The 17,464-nt window shown below is 43.4% G+C and overlaps 1 protein-coding gene across 4 annotated transcripts in view; it reads right to left on the bottom strand.

The window, feature by feature from the left end:
• afg1lb (AFG1 like ATPase b) overlaps positions 1-17,464 on the bottom strand; it is a 182,198-nt gene that overhangs the window by 160,052 nt on the left and 4,682 nt on the right. For 2 of the 4 annotated variants that reach the window (XM_085997773.1, XM_085997772.1), the window contains exons 2-3: positions 7,870-8,096; positions 1,453-1,506 (exon numbers count right to left, since the gene is read on the bottom strand). In XM_085997773.1, the coding sequence (XP_085853899.1) occupies positions 1,453-1,506; positions 7,870-8,096 (281 nt within the window). The remainder of the gene's footprint in view (positions 1-1,452; positions 1,507-7,869; positions 8,097-17,464) is intronic. The other 2 variants (XM_085997775.1, XM_085997774.1) reach the window with 1 other exon arrangement.

Raw genomic sequence — 17,464 nt, 5'->3', positions numbered from 1 at the left:
TATAGAGAAAAAAGGAAAACGCCCCCTCAGACAGAGAGGCACAGAGAAAGAGCGTGAGAAACCGAAGATCAGATAAAGGCTGAATCTTGAATAGGTGAAAATACACCAATCCTTCCAACTTGGAAACATTAAAGAACTGAAGTTAAAATAGACTTTGTGCACATGTGCTCCAAAGAAGCTAATGGGCCATGTCTTGAATCTCCCTGTGCTAAAGCAATAGAAAACAGAAGGCGATAAACAGAATATGCCTGGCTGGGGTAATGACGGCTAGTGGAATCTGCAGGTGTCTGCTCTGGGTCCCATAGTATTCATAGAATTCACAAATTATATAAAGATTACTTTTTGTATTATAACATATTCTGATGACAGCAATCTCTATGACCAGGAGACAAGTACAAGAAAGATTGATAACATTCAAAGGAATCAATTTGAGTATCAGGTGGATTTTAGTTTTGATATGAGTGAAGCATGATCCTGCTGGTTAATTCGACATGCAGTATAAACAGAGCGGTAAACTGTACATAACTAATATTTGATTATACAATTACTTAGCACAGAGCAAAAATGTTCCAATTTTAACAATTGATATTTGTATCATCCAATTGATAAAAATCAGAAAACATTGAGATTACAGGGCTTTAGAATTAAAAGATATTAGCAAATCTCCCATGGTACTGATCATTGTAACTCAGAGTTTGCAGTAAATGTTTGTCTCTAATTGGCTCCTAAAAAATAAATATACAGGCCCGGATTTGCGTACACCGCCATAAGCCTTGTAAAAGGCCCCGCAAGTTCCGGGTTTCCGCATGCGTGGCGCAAAAAAACGGAACTTGCGATCTGTCATGGTTCGCCTTGACAGGTCTACCGCGCCAACCCAAAAATCACTTTCACTGGTGCAGAGTTGGGCTATTTGCCCAACAAATACCCACAAAACTCTTACACCTGGCAAAAGCACGTGTAGGGCCTGCTTTCACCAGCGTAAGGGTCAATATAAATGTTCAATTAAAAATTTAAAAATAAAAAAATTATACACAAACATTTAAAATTAGTTTATGTAAATATTGGCCCAGATTGAAATGTTTAAAATTATTTTTCAAATTTTTTTTTTTTTTTTTTTTAATTGTAAATGCTTCTTTTAATTAAATTTGAAAACTGGAACATCAATTTTTATTCCAGTTGTATAAATTATTTAATTATTTGGAGATACCTCATATGTTTATGGGGATTCCGTTGGTCAATGGAATCCCCCATAAGCATATGAGGAATCCTCCTTTCTGATAGGAGGACCTGGCCCACGTGATCCCAGAGACGCTTCCGAACCGCCTGCGTTCCTGGGATCCGTGGGCCTTTACGCAGGCGTACGCTTGCAGGCCCAGACCCCGAAGTTTCCGAATTCCGAAAGCCAGCAGATAGGTGCGGATGTTTTTTTTAAAAATTGGGTTGTAGGCATACCCTGGAGATACGCCTCCGACTGCAAATTCCGGCCCATTGTATTTTCCTTAGCCACTGTAGGTATAAAAAACGAATTGTTACATAAGTTCGCGGGGTGAGCAACTCTTTACCGAACATATCAAGTAATGTGGGCACGATACCAGAATATGACCACCTAATGTATGACCGACAGGAAGTATATGCAAGAGGTACTACTATGTTTATAATTAGAGAGAGAAAGGGAACTATTTAGGCACTATAATTATTCCACAGTTCACACCTCAAACAAACTAATAGCCAGATGTTCAATAATGCTTAGTCAGCAGAAGGCAAACTGATGGAAATAATTATTTCCTTCTGTATTGGGTTGGTGCACTACACTGCTGCTGCATCAGTTTCAAGTCCAACTTGTTCAGTCAAGCCTAACCTATTTAATAAAATAAGTTCATAATGTTAAAATGAAATTAATTGAAAGTGAGCAACACTCAGGAAAAAAAATCCTGGAAAATGCCTTGATTGAGATGAGAATGCTCATCACAGAACTTCTCTGAGAAAGAATAAACTGGTGCAAAAATATCTTAAACTAAAATGGCCTGAGGTTCAAAGCTTCAGTGCCATCACAAAATACTGTTCGCCCAGTCATCTAATACCACTCATCTTTTGTAAGAGAAAACAAATTTGAGCACGGGCAATGCATATTGTGGGTATGGAAGTCTGGACCTCCATTTGTATTGTGCCTTGCCAGGGGGTCAAGAATGGCCACTTTGGCGAGGTAATAAAAGGCTACTGGTGCACGTGGATTATGCATGCTCCAATACAAATTGCCATCATTACAAAAATATCCCAAAGTGCATCAGAGACAATGAATTACTTTGAAGTGGAGTGACTGTTCTTATGTAGTAAAATTCAGCTGCCAAACTGAACAGCAAGATCCCATAAACAGCAATTGGATAAATAGCCAGTCCCTAAACCTCTCCACTTCGCTCTCCTCATGTAGCTCGTTAAAACCTACCATTTTGTCCTAATATCTCTATGTGGCTCGGTGTCAAATTTTGTCTGATAAACTCCTGTGAAGCGTCTTGGGATGTTTTTACTACATTAAAGGAGCTATATAAATGCAAGTTGTTATTGTTGTTAATATGTTTTTAGTGGGAAGAATATCGGCCAGGATACCTGGAGAATTCCCTGCTCTTCTTTGAATAGCGCTATGGGATATTTAAACATCCATTAATGGGCAGAGTGGACCTTGGTTTAACATCTCACCTGAAGGGCATCACCTCTGACAACCCAGCAATCCCTCACCACTGCAGTGGGGTCAACCTAGTTTCAAGTCCCACTGCAGGACTTAAGCACATGAGCTGCTAGCTCAGAGGCAAGAGTGCTACCAAATCAGCTAAACGGATATACAACAGAATTTATTTTATTAGTGAGGGAGATCTTGTACCTATGAATCTGGCATCATGTTAAAGCTAAATTGTTCTGCAAATTGAAGTTTAGCACCAAGTTTACTGCAACTGGTATTTCAGAACATTTTAGTCCTAATACAACTTTCGAACATTTGGTCCTGGCAAAATTCTGGCAGAGTTCTTTCATCCACAATATTAGCAGCAAATCTGTATGAGCATTTTTGAAAATGGCATAAAACTGTACTGCAGATTTGAAACAGCTGTACAAATGAGCTGGTTTTGTCAGCTGATACAGTAATTTTCTATTAAGCCAATGTTGTCATAATAAGTAACTATTTCCTATTTCCACATCAACGAGATTATAAAAGCTACCTACTTAATTGTTATGGTTGTTTTCTTGTCGTTAAGGTGAAAATGTCCTAATAAATGTTTCACTGATATTGCAGTTGAACTAATAAGCTCCTAAAGGCCATCTACTTCAATTTGCAAATGCTGTTCACACTCTAGATAATCAATTCCCTGGCAGCAACTGTTTTAATTTTCCCTTCCCCGCTCCCCTCTCCTAATGGTGGCAACTTATACTGGGGTATGCATGATCCCTGTGCACCAGTAGCATTTTATTACCTCGCCAAGTGGCCATTCTTGGCGTCGGAATCTAGAAACTAGACACAATATAAAGTCACAGGTTGTTAAATTTGGGAAGCGGAGTACAATGCAAGGGGCATCATAGTAACATTTATATAGCACCTTTAACATACAAAAACATCTCAAAGTACTTCACAGAGACATGTGAAAAAAAAAATGGATGGCAAGGCAAAGTTTTAGATATTAGATGGGGTGACCAAAAGCTTGGTCAAAGAGGTGGGTTCAAGGAGGGTCTTAGGATAGTATTGTGGCTAGTGGCTAATGCATTGGATGTGTGGCTAATTGGGAATCCAGATGTGGCTAATTGCATTTCTAATTAGTAAATAAAAAATGAGTAATAGACGCCATTGTTGGGCATAATCACACGGTGTATGTGTGTGGTCTTTAACCTTTTTGTGCATTTGTTGGTAAAACAGTAAAGGATGACCAAAAAATTGATAAAAAGGGAGAAAACAGAATACGAGAGTAAACTATCAAGAAATGTAAAAACCGATTGTAAGAGCTTCTACAAGTATGCATATAGGAAGAGAGTAGCAAAAGTAAGCGTTGGTCCCTTAGAGGCTGAAACTGGAGAAAATATAATGGGGAATAAGGAAATGGCAGAGACTTTGAACAAATATTTTGTATCTGTCTTCACAGTAGAAGACACAAAAAGCATACCAAAAATAGTGGGGAACCAAGTTGCTAATAAGAGTGAGGAACTTAAAGTAATTAATATCAGTGGAGAAAAAGTACTTGAGAAACTAATGGGACTAAAAGCTGACAAATCCCCTGAACCTGATGGCCTACATCCGAGGGTTCTAAAAGAGGTGACTGCAGAGGTAGTGGATGCATTTGTTGTGATCTTCCAAAACTCCCTAGATTCTAGAACGGACTCAGCAGATTGGAAGGTTGGAAATGTAACACCACTATTCAAGAAGGAAGGCTGAGAGAAAACCAGGAATTACAGGCCAGTGAGCCTGACATCAGTCATCGGGAAAATGCTGGAATCCATTATTAAGGAAGTGGCAATAGGGCACTCAAAAAATCATAATATGATTAAGCAGAGTCAACATGATTTTATGAAAGGGAAATCATGTTTAGAGTTTTTTGAGGATGTAACTAGTCGGGTAGATAAAGGGGAACCAGTAGATGTAGCATATTTGCATTTTCAAAATGCATTCGATAAGGTGCCACCATAAAAGGATGCTACGCAAGATAAGGGCTCATGGTGTTGTATCAGCATGGACAGAGGATTGGTTAACGGACAGAAAATAGATAATAGGGATAAACAGGTCATTTTCTGGTTGGCAGACTGTAACTAGTGGAGTGCCGCAAGGATCAGTGCTGACGACACAAAGCTAGCTGGGAAAGTAAGCTGCGAGGAGGCCACAAAGAGCCTGTAAAGGGATATAGACAGGTTAAGTGAGTGAACAATTAGGTGGCAGATGGAGTGTAATATGGGGAAATGTGAGGTTATTCACTTTGGTAGAAGAATAGAAAAACAGAATATTTTTTAAATGGTGAGAAACTATTACATTTTGATGTTGAGAGAGATTTAGGTGTCCTCGTACAGGAAGTACAGAAAGATAGCATGCAGGTACAGCAAGCAATTAGGAAGGCAAATGGCATGTTAGTCCTTATTGCAAAGGGGTTAGAGTACAAGAGTAAGGAAGTCTTACAACAATTGTACAGGGCTTTGGTGAGACCACACCTGGAGTACTGTGCACAGTTTGGGTCTCCTTATCTGAGGAAGGACAAACTTACCTTGGAGGCGGTGCAACGAAGGTTCACTAGATTGATCCATAGAAGTTTACAGCACACAAGGAGGCCATTCGACCCATCGTGTCTGTGCCGGAAGTTTCAACTTGCATTGGCCGTGAATCGAACCCCATGGCAGGCAAAAGTTCTACCCCTGAACCACCAATGCGCATCCCTGGGATGAGAGGGTTGTCCGATGATGAGAGATTGTGTAGAATGAGCCGATACTCTCTGGAGTTTAGAAGAATGAGAGGTGATCCCATTGAAACATCCAAGATTCTGAGATGGATTGACAGGGAAGATGCTGAGAGGTTGTTTCCCCTGGCGGGAGTGTCTAGGACTAGGGGGCATAGCCTCAGGATAAGGGGTCGGCCATTTAAGACTGAGATGAAGAGGAATTTCTTCACTCAGAGGGTTGTGAATCTTTGGAATTCTCTACCCCAAAGATGCCGAGTCGTTGAGCATATTCAAGGCTGAGATAGATAGATTTTAGGACTCTAGGTGAATCAAGGGATATGGGGATCAGGCGGGAAAGTGGAATTGGGTTTGAAGATCAGCCATGATCTTATTGAATGGCGGAGCAGGCTCGAGGGGCTGTATTGCCTACTCCTGCTCCTAATTCTTATGTACTTAAGTTCCTATTAAATGCAGAGTGTGGGAGTCTTCATTGATCATTGTGGGTGCTTTACTTCCTTGGTTACTGAATGATGGTAGATATTTATTAAGTAAATATACACGTGAAATACATTTATCTGTATTGAGTGTATTTAAGGTGTTTTCTACTAATATAAATGCGTGTAACTAACACGGTGTCGCCATAGCCATGTCTGCAGCTAGTCAGCAATTTCTATTGGACAATGCCATCTTCGGGGCAAAGAAATGTTGAAAGGTTTAGAGAGGGAATTTCAGAGAGTGGTATCTGAAGCAGAAAGTATGATGTGGCGAAGGGGGATTGGGGGGGGGGGGGGGGGGGTATGCACAAGGGGCCAGAGTCAGAAGAACAAAGAGTTTGGGCGGGGTTGTCAGGCTGGAGGAGGTTAGAGATACAGAGGGGAGAAGCCCTGAAGGGATTTAAACACGAGGATGAGAATTTTAAATCTGAAGCAGTGGGGCAACCAGAAACCAATGTAGGTCAGCGAGGATGGGGTGATTGATAGAGGGATGGTGTGGGAGAGGATACGGGCAGCAGAGTTTTGGATGAGCTGAAGTTTAATTTTGTCCACATACCCAGTATTCACCCACATATATTTCAAGCAAGGGTCATTTTGTTTGTGATCAGGAGTGACACCCTGGCTTATTTCCCCACCCCCCCTTCTCCAACCCAATGGGACCGAGGCCAATTGCATTGTTCTGGATAAGATCAACTAACAACACGTGTATTTGCATAGCACCCTTAACATTGTAAAAATGTTCTATGGCTCTTGTAAGAGAAAACAGACCAGCAGTAGTAGATGAATTAGATGGGGTGATTGAATGCATGGTCAAAAACAGAGGGCTGGATTCTGTGAATAGAGACAAGTTGGAGGCGGGACTGCTGCTTGTTGGGTCTCAGTCCCGCCTCCATCATCTTCTGGCCAACCAGCGGGATTTTCCCGATTGACCTGGTTAAGCCCATGGGCTCAGGAGGACAATCAGGGGGAAGTCACTGACAGAGCACATCAACATCTGACGTGCCATCTGTCAAGATTTCTTGAAAGAAGAAATGTCAGCGTTTGACAGCTCTGTGAAGCTGTCAAACACTGACATTCTGTGTAGTTTGATCAGCTCGTGTGTTCAGGACTCATCAAACCTTACTACTTTGTAGATTTCAGATGACTGTTGGTTCGGAGGATCCAACAGCCAGTCTGTGAAATCTACAAGGAAGATTTCAGGAGTCCCGATCCAGAGCAGATGAAGGCTGTAGGCAGAAACAAAGGTAAGTGAACATTTTTTAATTTTACACTCACCTTACATACTTACCACTCCACACTTGCACCCATCACTCACCTCTACATCTCACTTTCAGACCCCTCCAACCCCCGCAGACCTCCTACTCGACTCCTCCAACAGGCAGTTAAAAGGATTTAATCCCTTTCCCACCTCAAGGAGATGGGACCCGGGTCAGGACGGCTTCCTGCCTCCTGGCGAAAGGGCACGGAGGCGGGATGGGGGCAGGTTTACCAGCCACCCCCACTTTCTGCAACTTTACCGGCAGTCCCACCTCCATACCCGCCTCCTCGGGGCTGGCAAAAATCCAGCCCATTGGTTTTGAGGAGGCTTTTAAAAGTGGGGAGGGCAACAAAGCAAAGAGGTTTAGAGAGGGATGTCCAGAGGGACGAGTCCAGATGGTTGATAGCTGCAAAGATCACTGTGAAACTCTAATCATTTTATTATTTATGTAGTTACCACCACCAAATTTCAACAATGTAATTCAGTAATGAATTACAGATACAAGTTCGGATAGAAGAAGTCTATTTGGAATTCTTACAGATCTCCCGAAGGTTTAAAAAATAAATAAAGGGAAACCAAAAGGTCAAGTAGGCAACTAAGCATATTATATACCACAATCAAATGTTGTACTGCATTGCTTCTTTGCAGCTTCTTAAAGCTGTCTGACTTGCTCACCTTCTGACCCCTGGACTTCTGATATCTCAACTTCTGACCTCACCTTTGAAAAGATATTTTGCTGACCAGGAGTGTATCCTTTAAGTACTTCATGAAGCTTCTGTAAACACTGCACAACCCTTCTCTGGTGGTCATCGTGTTTTATGTCTCCTCGTCTGACCAATAATTCATAGTGCTCCAAAGGCCCTTCAACACTTGGCGCAAAGGCAGAGCCTTTCATCGGAAGTCTTGCCTCAGATGCAGCACGGTTTGTTGCTGGAAGAGTGTAACCTAAAAGAAAACACAAATCAAACTGATTATTTGAATCTTCAACTTTCTGGCACCCGCAGTTAACAATGGGCTGACTATTCTGTACTTCGGAAACTGAGGATAGCCCAGTTAGTCTCAAGACGACCACAAGTCAAGTTCTTCAAACCAGCCTGCTATCCGGAATATCCAGTACAATATAAGTAGATGTCCATTAATACTATCTCATTACAACTTCTGCTGCTGTTTAACCATCCTCTGGGTTTTGCATCTTTTAAAGCTTTCAAAGGGCAATTCTGGCCTGAAACAGTATGAGAGAACTCACCATCATTTTTATCTTATTATTGAAATGGTCACCTTGACACACTTCCACATGTATTATACAGCTCAAATGCCATCTTAACACACCCACCCCCACCAGCACAAGTTTGGATTGCTTTGTGAATACGTCAACCCGAGGGGGCAGACGGGGCCTCGGTTTAACATCTCATCTGAAAGACGGCACCTCCGACAGTGCAGCACTCCTTCAGCACTGCACTGGAGTGTCAGCCAAGAATTTGTGCCCAGGTCTCTGGAGGGGTCTTGAATCTACAACCTTCTGACTCAGAGCTGAGCCATGGCTGACACTCCCCAACAATGCACCTCAACCCCATCCTCTGGAAAACACCCCGCAATGCATCAGCACATTTCTTTTAAAGTAAGACTGCCAATTTATGGTAAATTGGAGGAAGATTAGTGCTGTGGCCTCATACCCATGAGCAACTGGCTTGAGAGTGCCCAAACTAATTTCACACAGAGCTCTCTCTAGGCTGGATTGCAAATTTGAGTCCAGACAACATCGAACCTAGAATATTACTTCAAGCACAGTCATGCCAATGGGACCAGAGGACATAAAATTGAAATTAGCCAGAAGTAATTGTAAAAAAAATACACAGTCTAATCTGATCATTTGGATTTTTTCAAACACAATTCTCTCATTGCTGTTTTATCTGTAATGTTTAATTCAGATCATTGGACAATTTGAATTTTTTTTAGCATTGAAAATGCCTCTTTGGAGTAGCGTTTATATCGGATAAGCACTTGGAATAATCCAGCAGGTAAATTGCTGGTGTTAAAATACTTTGGGAGGGAATTGAAAATGCAGTTCGAAGTTAGGTTGGGTGAGTTGGAGGACTGGAAGGATGAGCGACAATGGGCTGAATGGCATTTTCTGATCTTATCTGGTAGCACAGCAATTTGCTGTCCAAATTGTTGAACTCTGATGCAATTTTAAGTCTGGACCACTTACAATATGTACTGCACAATTTGTCTGAAACTACTAGTCTTGAAAAAATAGTTAATCAAAATCCATCAACTACTAATCAATTGTCAAGTAGCTGCAGCAGTACCATTAATCAAGTCAAAAAAATTATTTGGAGCCCATAGCCCCATGAATAGATTAGCATCTGAATAGCCTTGACCTTTGGAGTTAATCCTTTAATCCCTTCTCACCTATTTTGAAACATTTCTACAGCACCCTTTCTTTATTTTATTCCCTTAAAGTACATCTGCCTAGCTTCATATTAACTTCTTGAATATTTTTTTTTCTTGTTTCTACTCATTCATTTTTAGAAGTCTCCTAATATAATATGCCTTCCACTGCCAATTCCTTCAAGAAAATATTCAAAGAGGCTGCTTTCAAGGGCCCCTTTGTAAGTAACAAGGAGTGGTGTGAAGGACTGCCTTATCTGGATGGGCCGACAAAACAAATGTCAGAACTAGCTAGACTCCCAATACTTGGTAAAGAAAGAATCACGCTGCTCAGCACCCTTCCCCCACCACCCAAAGCATTTGTTACAAACTTGTCTCCTTCTATTTTGAATCAAATTGTACCGTGCCCAACTTTAAGATCAGAATTAAATTAAGAGGCTCTCACGAACTTGTGATTATTGTTTCACCATTGTAACTTGTTGAACCAGCCACAAGTTTTCATGTGTGAGCTATCTGCAAGAGTAATAAAGATAGATAGATCATCAACAACAACTTGTATTTATATCGCGCATTAAACGTAGGAAAATGTCCCAAAGCGCTGCACAGGAGTAGCATAGGAGTATTATAAGACAAAAAATTTGACACCGAACCACTTAAGGATAAATTAGGGCAGATGACCAAAAGCATGGTAAAAGAGGTAGGTTTTAAGGAGTGTCTTAAGGGAGCAAAGAGACATAGAGAGGCAGAGAAGTTTAGGGAAGGAATTCCAGAGCTTAGGGCCTAGGCAACAGAAGGCAGACGGATGGAGGGGGGGGGCGACGGATGGAGGGGGGGGCGGATGGAGGGGGTGACGGACGGAGGGGGGAGAGGGGGGTGGGAGAAAGGTTGGGAGGGAGAGAGGGAGGGAGGGAGGGAGGGAGGGAGGGTGGGAGAGAGACAGACAATAGCTAGAAGATGAAGCCAGAGAAATTTTGTTGAATGTAGTAGTTCCTCACTTGGCCTTTTGAAACGACTGGTAAAAGTCCTAAAGCCCAGGATGGAGAGATGTAGGGGCAGAGCTCAACCATTTGGTTGCCCATTCATTTCAAAAGGCATGGTGGTAAATCTAACAAATTCAGGATTCATAAGATGATATCTCTTTGGAGGAGGCAAGAGCAACTATAGACATTTATAAATGAAAAAATTAACATCCATTTCTTTCTGTAAAAATACACTGCTGGTATTTCAAGAGTTCTCTCTTCAAGAGGTAATTATGCTCAAGAGCCACTATTACCTTAATATATAATGATCCTGCTCAAGAATGAAAGTGAGGAAGAGAAGCATTGACCACATTCCTTCCAAGCAAAAAAAGCCAAATTTGAAAGGAACTATTTCTATCGCTGGGTGAAATAATACACCCAGAAACTAGAAGTTGTTAAAGTGCCACTTGAAAGCTTGCCCCATGGCAGGTAAATAAATGTGTTGTGGGTATTTACAGAATATAAGGCCACAGATTTGATCCCAGGACATGTGGATCTCAGTGAGGCTGCTGCAATTGTCCTAGGTATCGTTGGGTTGAAGGGGGCGGGGGGGCGTGGAAATCAGCTAGGATTGTCTCTCTAAACGGCTATCCTGTTATAACAACAGAAAATGCTGGAAAAACTCAGCAGGCCAGGCAACATCCGTGGAGAGAGAAATAGAGTCAATGTTTCAGGTCGAAACCTTTCTACAGGCTATCCTGTTATCCCCGCTTGTAAGCAAGCATGTATGCATAACAGGCGAGGAGAGGATCATAGCAAAATACTGCAGATGTTGGAAATCCGAAATAACAACAGAGGAGAGGATCATGTTTGGAGAATGGCTACTTGATAAAAATACCTGTGGAACTTCACACTACCTTCAGGAGATAACCAGAGAAGCCAACTTCAAAACGATCTGCACAGCACAAATGATTACCCACACATGTCCCTCTCAGTCTATCTGCAACAAGCTTATTTCAGCACCAGTATATTCATTAATGGCAAGAGACCATGAGCCTCTGAATACTGTAGATTGGAGAGATATATCCAAAGAAATGCCTTGCCCTTGTACTAATATTACTTCGCACGGATCAAGAACCCACCATGTGAAAGTGGGATCAAGAATTTCATTAACTGAAAACATACTGGATGGATTTACTCTCTGCCTTTTCTGGGCCCCATCACAATTTGGGGTTTTTTGCGATAGATATCCTCTCAGGTCAGGGTCACACCCGTAAGCAAAACTCATAACCCCTACGATCTGAAGTACACCCGGTTCTGCTCAATCCCTAGGTAAACAATAGTGAACCAGGCATCATAACAGTGAACCCTTTCCCATGTACTGGCTACCAAAATATTTTTCCTTGTAGTATGCTGACCATGGCATAAGATCACTGAAGGATCAATATTGTAGTGTATGTACTTTGCAGAACGAACTATATTCGGCAGCCCCTGTATACTGCAGTACCAGTAGTGACCACCCCTGTATATAAGCCTGTGTAGTAACTTTTGCATAGTAGTACCAGGTTGTCTCCACTCAGTAAAGACCTGTTATAATCAACTCCTGCAGTCCGTGTCTCAATTACACACGGGCATAATACTGGCGACGAGCAAATCCGAACTTACCTACAGTCTGCACCACCTCATGGGGATCCATCCCTGAAGCGAAGTTATCAGAGGTCGAGGCCAGAAGAAAGAAAAAAAAAATCAAACGAACAGAAGAAACAGGCGTCGACCGTGGGCATCCGCCTCTGATTCATCGGAGTTGAAGATTTGCAGGCGAGGCTGTCGAGAGCGGGGCTTGGTTATCCTGTCGATGGTGTTTCAGCTAATCGGGCTGGTGGCAGGTAGTACACTGATCCTTCCTGGGCTGCGGCGGTCTAGAGCTCGATCGGGTGGCTTTTCAACAGGGCCGAGCAGCGTTGTCGGGAAGAGGAGAGAGGGTGGAGCACACAGGGCGCGGCCGGCGCTACGAAGCCGGGCAGCGTACAAACCCGAGAAGAGGGAGGCAAGTGTTCCGCAGGGTTGCTCCGCCGACGGGGAAATAATTTTTAAAAATTAGAAACGCAGAAAGCCGCGAGGAACTGCAGTTTGCTACGGCAACCGCGGAGAGCGGCGATAGCAGCAGCGCGGGGGGGGAAGTGCGCGAAGACCATAGGGCGTCGCCATCAAGGCATAAAACGCCAGCAACAGTGCTAGCAGCAGCGGAGAAGACAGAAAGCGCGGGAGGCGCCATCTTAATCCAGCGGGGAAGAAGGCAAAGCGCGGGAGGCGCCATTTTGTAAATCGGGGAAGAAGGCAAAGCGCGGGAGGCGCCATCTTAGATTTCCAAGATGCCGAAGACTGGCAATGTCACTGCCTTCGATAATGCAATAGAAGACTGGACCACGTATGTGGAAAGAGTCGAGATATACTGCGAGGCAAACGAAGTAGCCAATGGGAAAAAGGCATCGGTACTACTAAACTTAATGGGCGCAAGAACGTACGGCCTATTGTGGAACCTGATTACTCCAGCCAAACCAAAGGCGAAGAGTTTTAACGAAATTGTTGATATCCTACAGGAACACCTAAATCCTACACCGCTGCCGATAGCAGAAAGATTTAAATTCCACAGGAGAAATCAGCATAAAGATGAGAGCAATGCTGATTATCTTACGGAACTACGCAAGCTATCAAAGCACTGCCAGTTCGGAGCAGGACTGGCAGGTACCCTACGGGACAAATTTGTCTGTGGACTCCTGAGTGAAGGAACCCAGAGGTTACTCTCAGAGAAAGAGCTGACGCTAGATAAGGCTTTCAGCGTGGCAGTATCATACGAAGCAGCAGCAAGGGGAGCTGCGGAAATACAACAAAAGCCACAGGAATACGGCACCCACGAAATAACACGGGGATTTGAAAAATGTTATCGCTGTGGCAGAACAACCCATGACCAGAAGGACTGCTGGTCCAAGGACAAAATATGCAGGCAATGCGGAAAGATGGGACACATTGCACGAGTTTGCAGGTCTGGGAAGAAGACTAACAACAACAAAAAGGCTACTAAGGAACAGTACAGGAAAGTACAAAAGATGACGGACAGTAGTTCCGAAGACCAGATGAGCGATAGTGAATCCGGGAACAAGAGACTAAGCTGTCTCAAACTTCACAACGTAATCGCAAAAGAGGATCGCCGAACCATTTGGGTCACCCTCACGATAGCAGGGTCCCAAGTCAAAATGGAATTGGATACAGGATCAGCTCTGACCGTCATGAATCGATGAGACTACGAGCGGCTATTCTCACACATACCCTTGAAAGAGACATCCATTGTCTTGAAGACGTATACGGGGCAAAAAGTATACCCCAGAGGAAAAATAAGGGTGCCTGTCGAATACAACGGCAAGGAAATACAGAAATTGTATCTGTACATACTGCAAGATGGTGGACCACCATTATTGGGACGTGAATGGATCAGAAAGATAAGTTTAGACTGGCACTCCATTCAGGCACTGACGGTGGCTGATAAAAAGGATGACGACGTCACTCCTGGACGATTGTCAACAATCTTAGCTAACGCCAAAGAGGTATTTCAACAAGAACTGGGCACTCTTAAAGGCTTAACCGCCTCGATAAAAATAGAAGAGAATGCAATTCCCAAGTTTTTCAAAGCAAGACCGGTACCATATGCAATTCGCCCAGCCGTCGAGGCAGAGCTGGAGAATGCAGGCGTGTTATCTAAGGTAGACTGGAGCGAGTGGGCGACACCCATCGTTCCTGTCATGAAGAAAACGTTAAACAATAAGTCGGAGGAGCCAAGGACGGTTCGCATCTGTGGGGACTTCAAGGTGACAGTGAACCCAGTCCTTCACACAGTACAATATCCTCTTCCGAGGATAGAAGATATTTTCGCCTCACTATCTGGAGGGAAGTGTTTTACAAAAATTGACCTAGCACAAGCATATTTGCAGATGGAGGTTGAAGAATCCTTTAGGAAGTATCTCACGATAAACACTCACAAAGGTCTTTACCAGTATAATTGACTGGTATTCGGAGTAGCATCAGCTCCGGCGATATGGCAAAGAGCGATGGAACAAGTCCTGCATGGGATTCCGGTGACTCAGTGTTACTTGGACGACATCCTAGTGACAGGTGAAGATAACAGTGAACACCTTGCCAACCTAGAGCAGGTGCTCACTAGACTAAGAGAACATGGGCTACGAGCCAATCGCCCCAAGTGCGAGTTTTTTAAGAAACAGATATCGTATTGTGGCCACGTGATTGATGAAGAGGGGTTACATAAGTCCCCTGACAAAATTGAAGCGGTAGTTAAGGCTCCAGCGCCTGAAAATGTGTCGCAACTGAGGTCATTCCTCGGATTGGTGAATTACTACCATAAGTTTTTGCCGAATTTGTCCACAATTCTGCACCCACTGAACACCCTACTACAAACCGGAGTAGCATGGAAATGGAGCGATGAATGTAAGCGGGCCTTTCAGAAGAGTAAGGACCGCATCACTTCAAGGGAAGTATTGGATCACTGCAACCCATCACTACCGATAAGACTGGCGTGTGATGAGTCTCCCTACGGCATTGGAGCGGTACTGTCACATAAATTCCTTGATGGTTCAGAGAGGCCGATAGCTTTTCCGTCACGCTCGTTAACTTCAGCCGAGCGTAACTACGCCCAGATTGACAGAGAGGCCCTCAGCCTGGTGTGGGGGGTGAAGAAGTTCAATCACTACCTGCACGGTCAGAAATTTACTCTACTAACTGATCATCAACCTCTCGTCTCCATTTTCAACCCTCAGAAGGGCGTACCGATAATGACAGCACAACGGCTACAGAGGTGGTCCCTTTTCCTAGGGGCACACCAATATGACATCGAGTACAAAGGAACTAAACAGCATGGGAATGCTGATGGATTGTCGCGCCTACCGTTGCCGACGGTGGAAGAAGCACCTGCAGTGGATCCAGTGGAGATATTCCACTCGACCATAGTTGAATGTCTCCCTGTGACGAATGCAAACATAGAAAAGGAAACACGAAATGACCCAACACTCTCCTGGGTCTATGATGGCCAGCACATGGTGAACCACTGCTGCCAGCATTCTCGCCGAGAAGAGAACAGCTGTCAGTGTGCAGAGGAACCTTGATGTGTGGATCCAGAGTAGTAATTCCACCCAAATTGAAGGACAGAGTTCTCAATGAGCTTCATGAGGGTCATCTGGGAGGGGTAAAAATGAAGAACTTAGCCAGAGCGTTTGTGTGGTGGCCGGGAATCGATAGAGAAATCGAAGAGATGACCAAGGGCTGTACAGGATGCCAGAAGGTCCAAAACGCCCCACCACAAGCCCCTCTACATCCTTGGGAGTGGCCCTCATCTCCATGGCAAAGGGTGCACATTGATTTTGCTGGTCCATTTATGGACTCGATGTTTTTAATTGCGGTGGATGCACATTCAAAGTGGCCAGAGGTAATAAAAATATCCTCAACCACCACAGAAAAAATTATCACAGTCTTACGAACCATATTCGCCAGAAATGGGCTGCCTGAACACATTTGCTCCGACAATGGACCACAGTTTGTGTCTGAAGAGTTCCGGAGGTTCTTAAAGAACAATGGTGTTAAGCATTACACATCCGCCCCATATCATCCAGCCACCAACGGATTGGCTGAGAGGTTCGTTCAAACATTCAAGAAGGCTATCAAGGCAATGTGTAATGAAGACATACCCCTACAACACAAGGTGGACAACTTCTTGTTTGCCTACATGCGACACATGCGGTTACCAACTAAACTCCAGCCATGATGTTCTTCAATCGAAGACTACGATGCCTCTTGGATTTGGTTAAGCCAAACATCAGAAGAGATGTGGAGAACAGGCAGTTTCAGAATATGAATGAAAGGCCGACCAGGAGTTTTAAGATAGGTCAACCAGTTTTGGCCCAGGACTACCGCACAGAGAAATGGCAGCCAGGAACGATCTGTACACGGCAAGGACCTCTAATGTATACTGTGGACATTGGAGAGAGCATTGTAAGACGCCATGCTGACCAGATTCTAGAGTCACTGGAAAACGTCAATTCCACACCACGATCCGATACACCTGGTGATGAAACCAAAGTACCAATTGCATCCTCAGAATCGGTGACATTGGAAGCAGACGAACCAAACAACGACGTTGATCCCGAATCAACTTTGCCAGAAGAACCTGATACCCTAAAGAGGCGTTATCCAGACAGAATCCGGAAGCCTCCTCAAAGACTGAACTTATAATTGCTTAACTTCAACTAATGTATCTAGCAACTGTAATTGTAAATATGTTATTTAATTATTAATCGAATGTTATGTACTGTTTAGCTAAAAGGGGAGGAATTGTAGTGTATGTACTTTGCAGAAGGAACTATATACTGCAGTACCAGTAGTGACCACCCCTGTATATAAGCCTGTGTAGTAACTTTTGCATAGTAGTTCCAGGTTGTCTCCACTCAGTAAAGACCTGTTATAACCAACTCCTGCAGTCCGTGTCTCAATTACACACGGACATAATAAATATGGATGCTTTATTTGCACTGCTTTCAATGGCTGCCCTCGGGACTCTCCAAAATTCAAGACTAGATCACCAGAGACTCTGCTTCTTGGTGGGAGCAGTGAAAATCTGAAAACAACTGTACTGGGATGCCAATGGGCAATCACAATTTTTTCATAACTCACTATGTGTCAGCAGTTCTAATTCAGCAAACGCTGCATACAAAGAACATAGTTCCAGATAATGACAGTCTGAAAGAGAGTCTTCTGGACTATCCAACAAAGAAAATTGTGTTTACCTGAAAAAAAAAATCAAATAAACAAATTTGACATAACATTTTAATTGTGTTCAATTGCAACTTTGCAATTTTAAAAAAGCACCACACTGACGTTGATCTATACAAAATACCCGTTACA

Source organism: Somniosus microcephalus, chromosome 9, assembly GCF_052327205.1.
Source record: "Somniosus microcephalus isolate GS21.2 chromosome 9, FLI_Smic_1.0, whole genome shotgun sequence".
NCBI lineage: Eukaryota > Metazoa > Chordata > Chondrichthyes > Squaliformes > Somniosidae > Somniosus > Somniosus microcephalus.
This window is presented reverse-complemented; position numbering and strand designations above follow the sequence as displayed.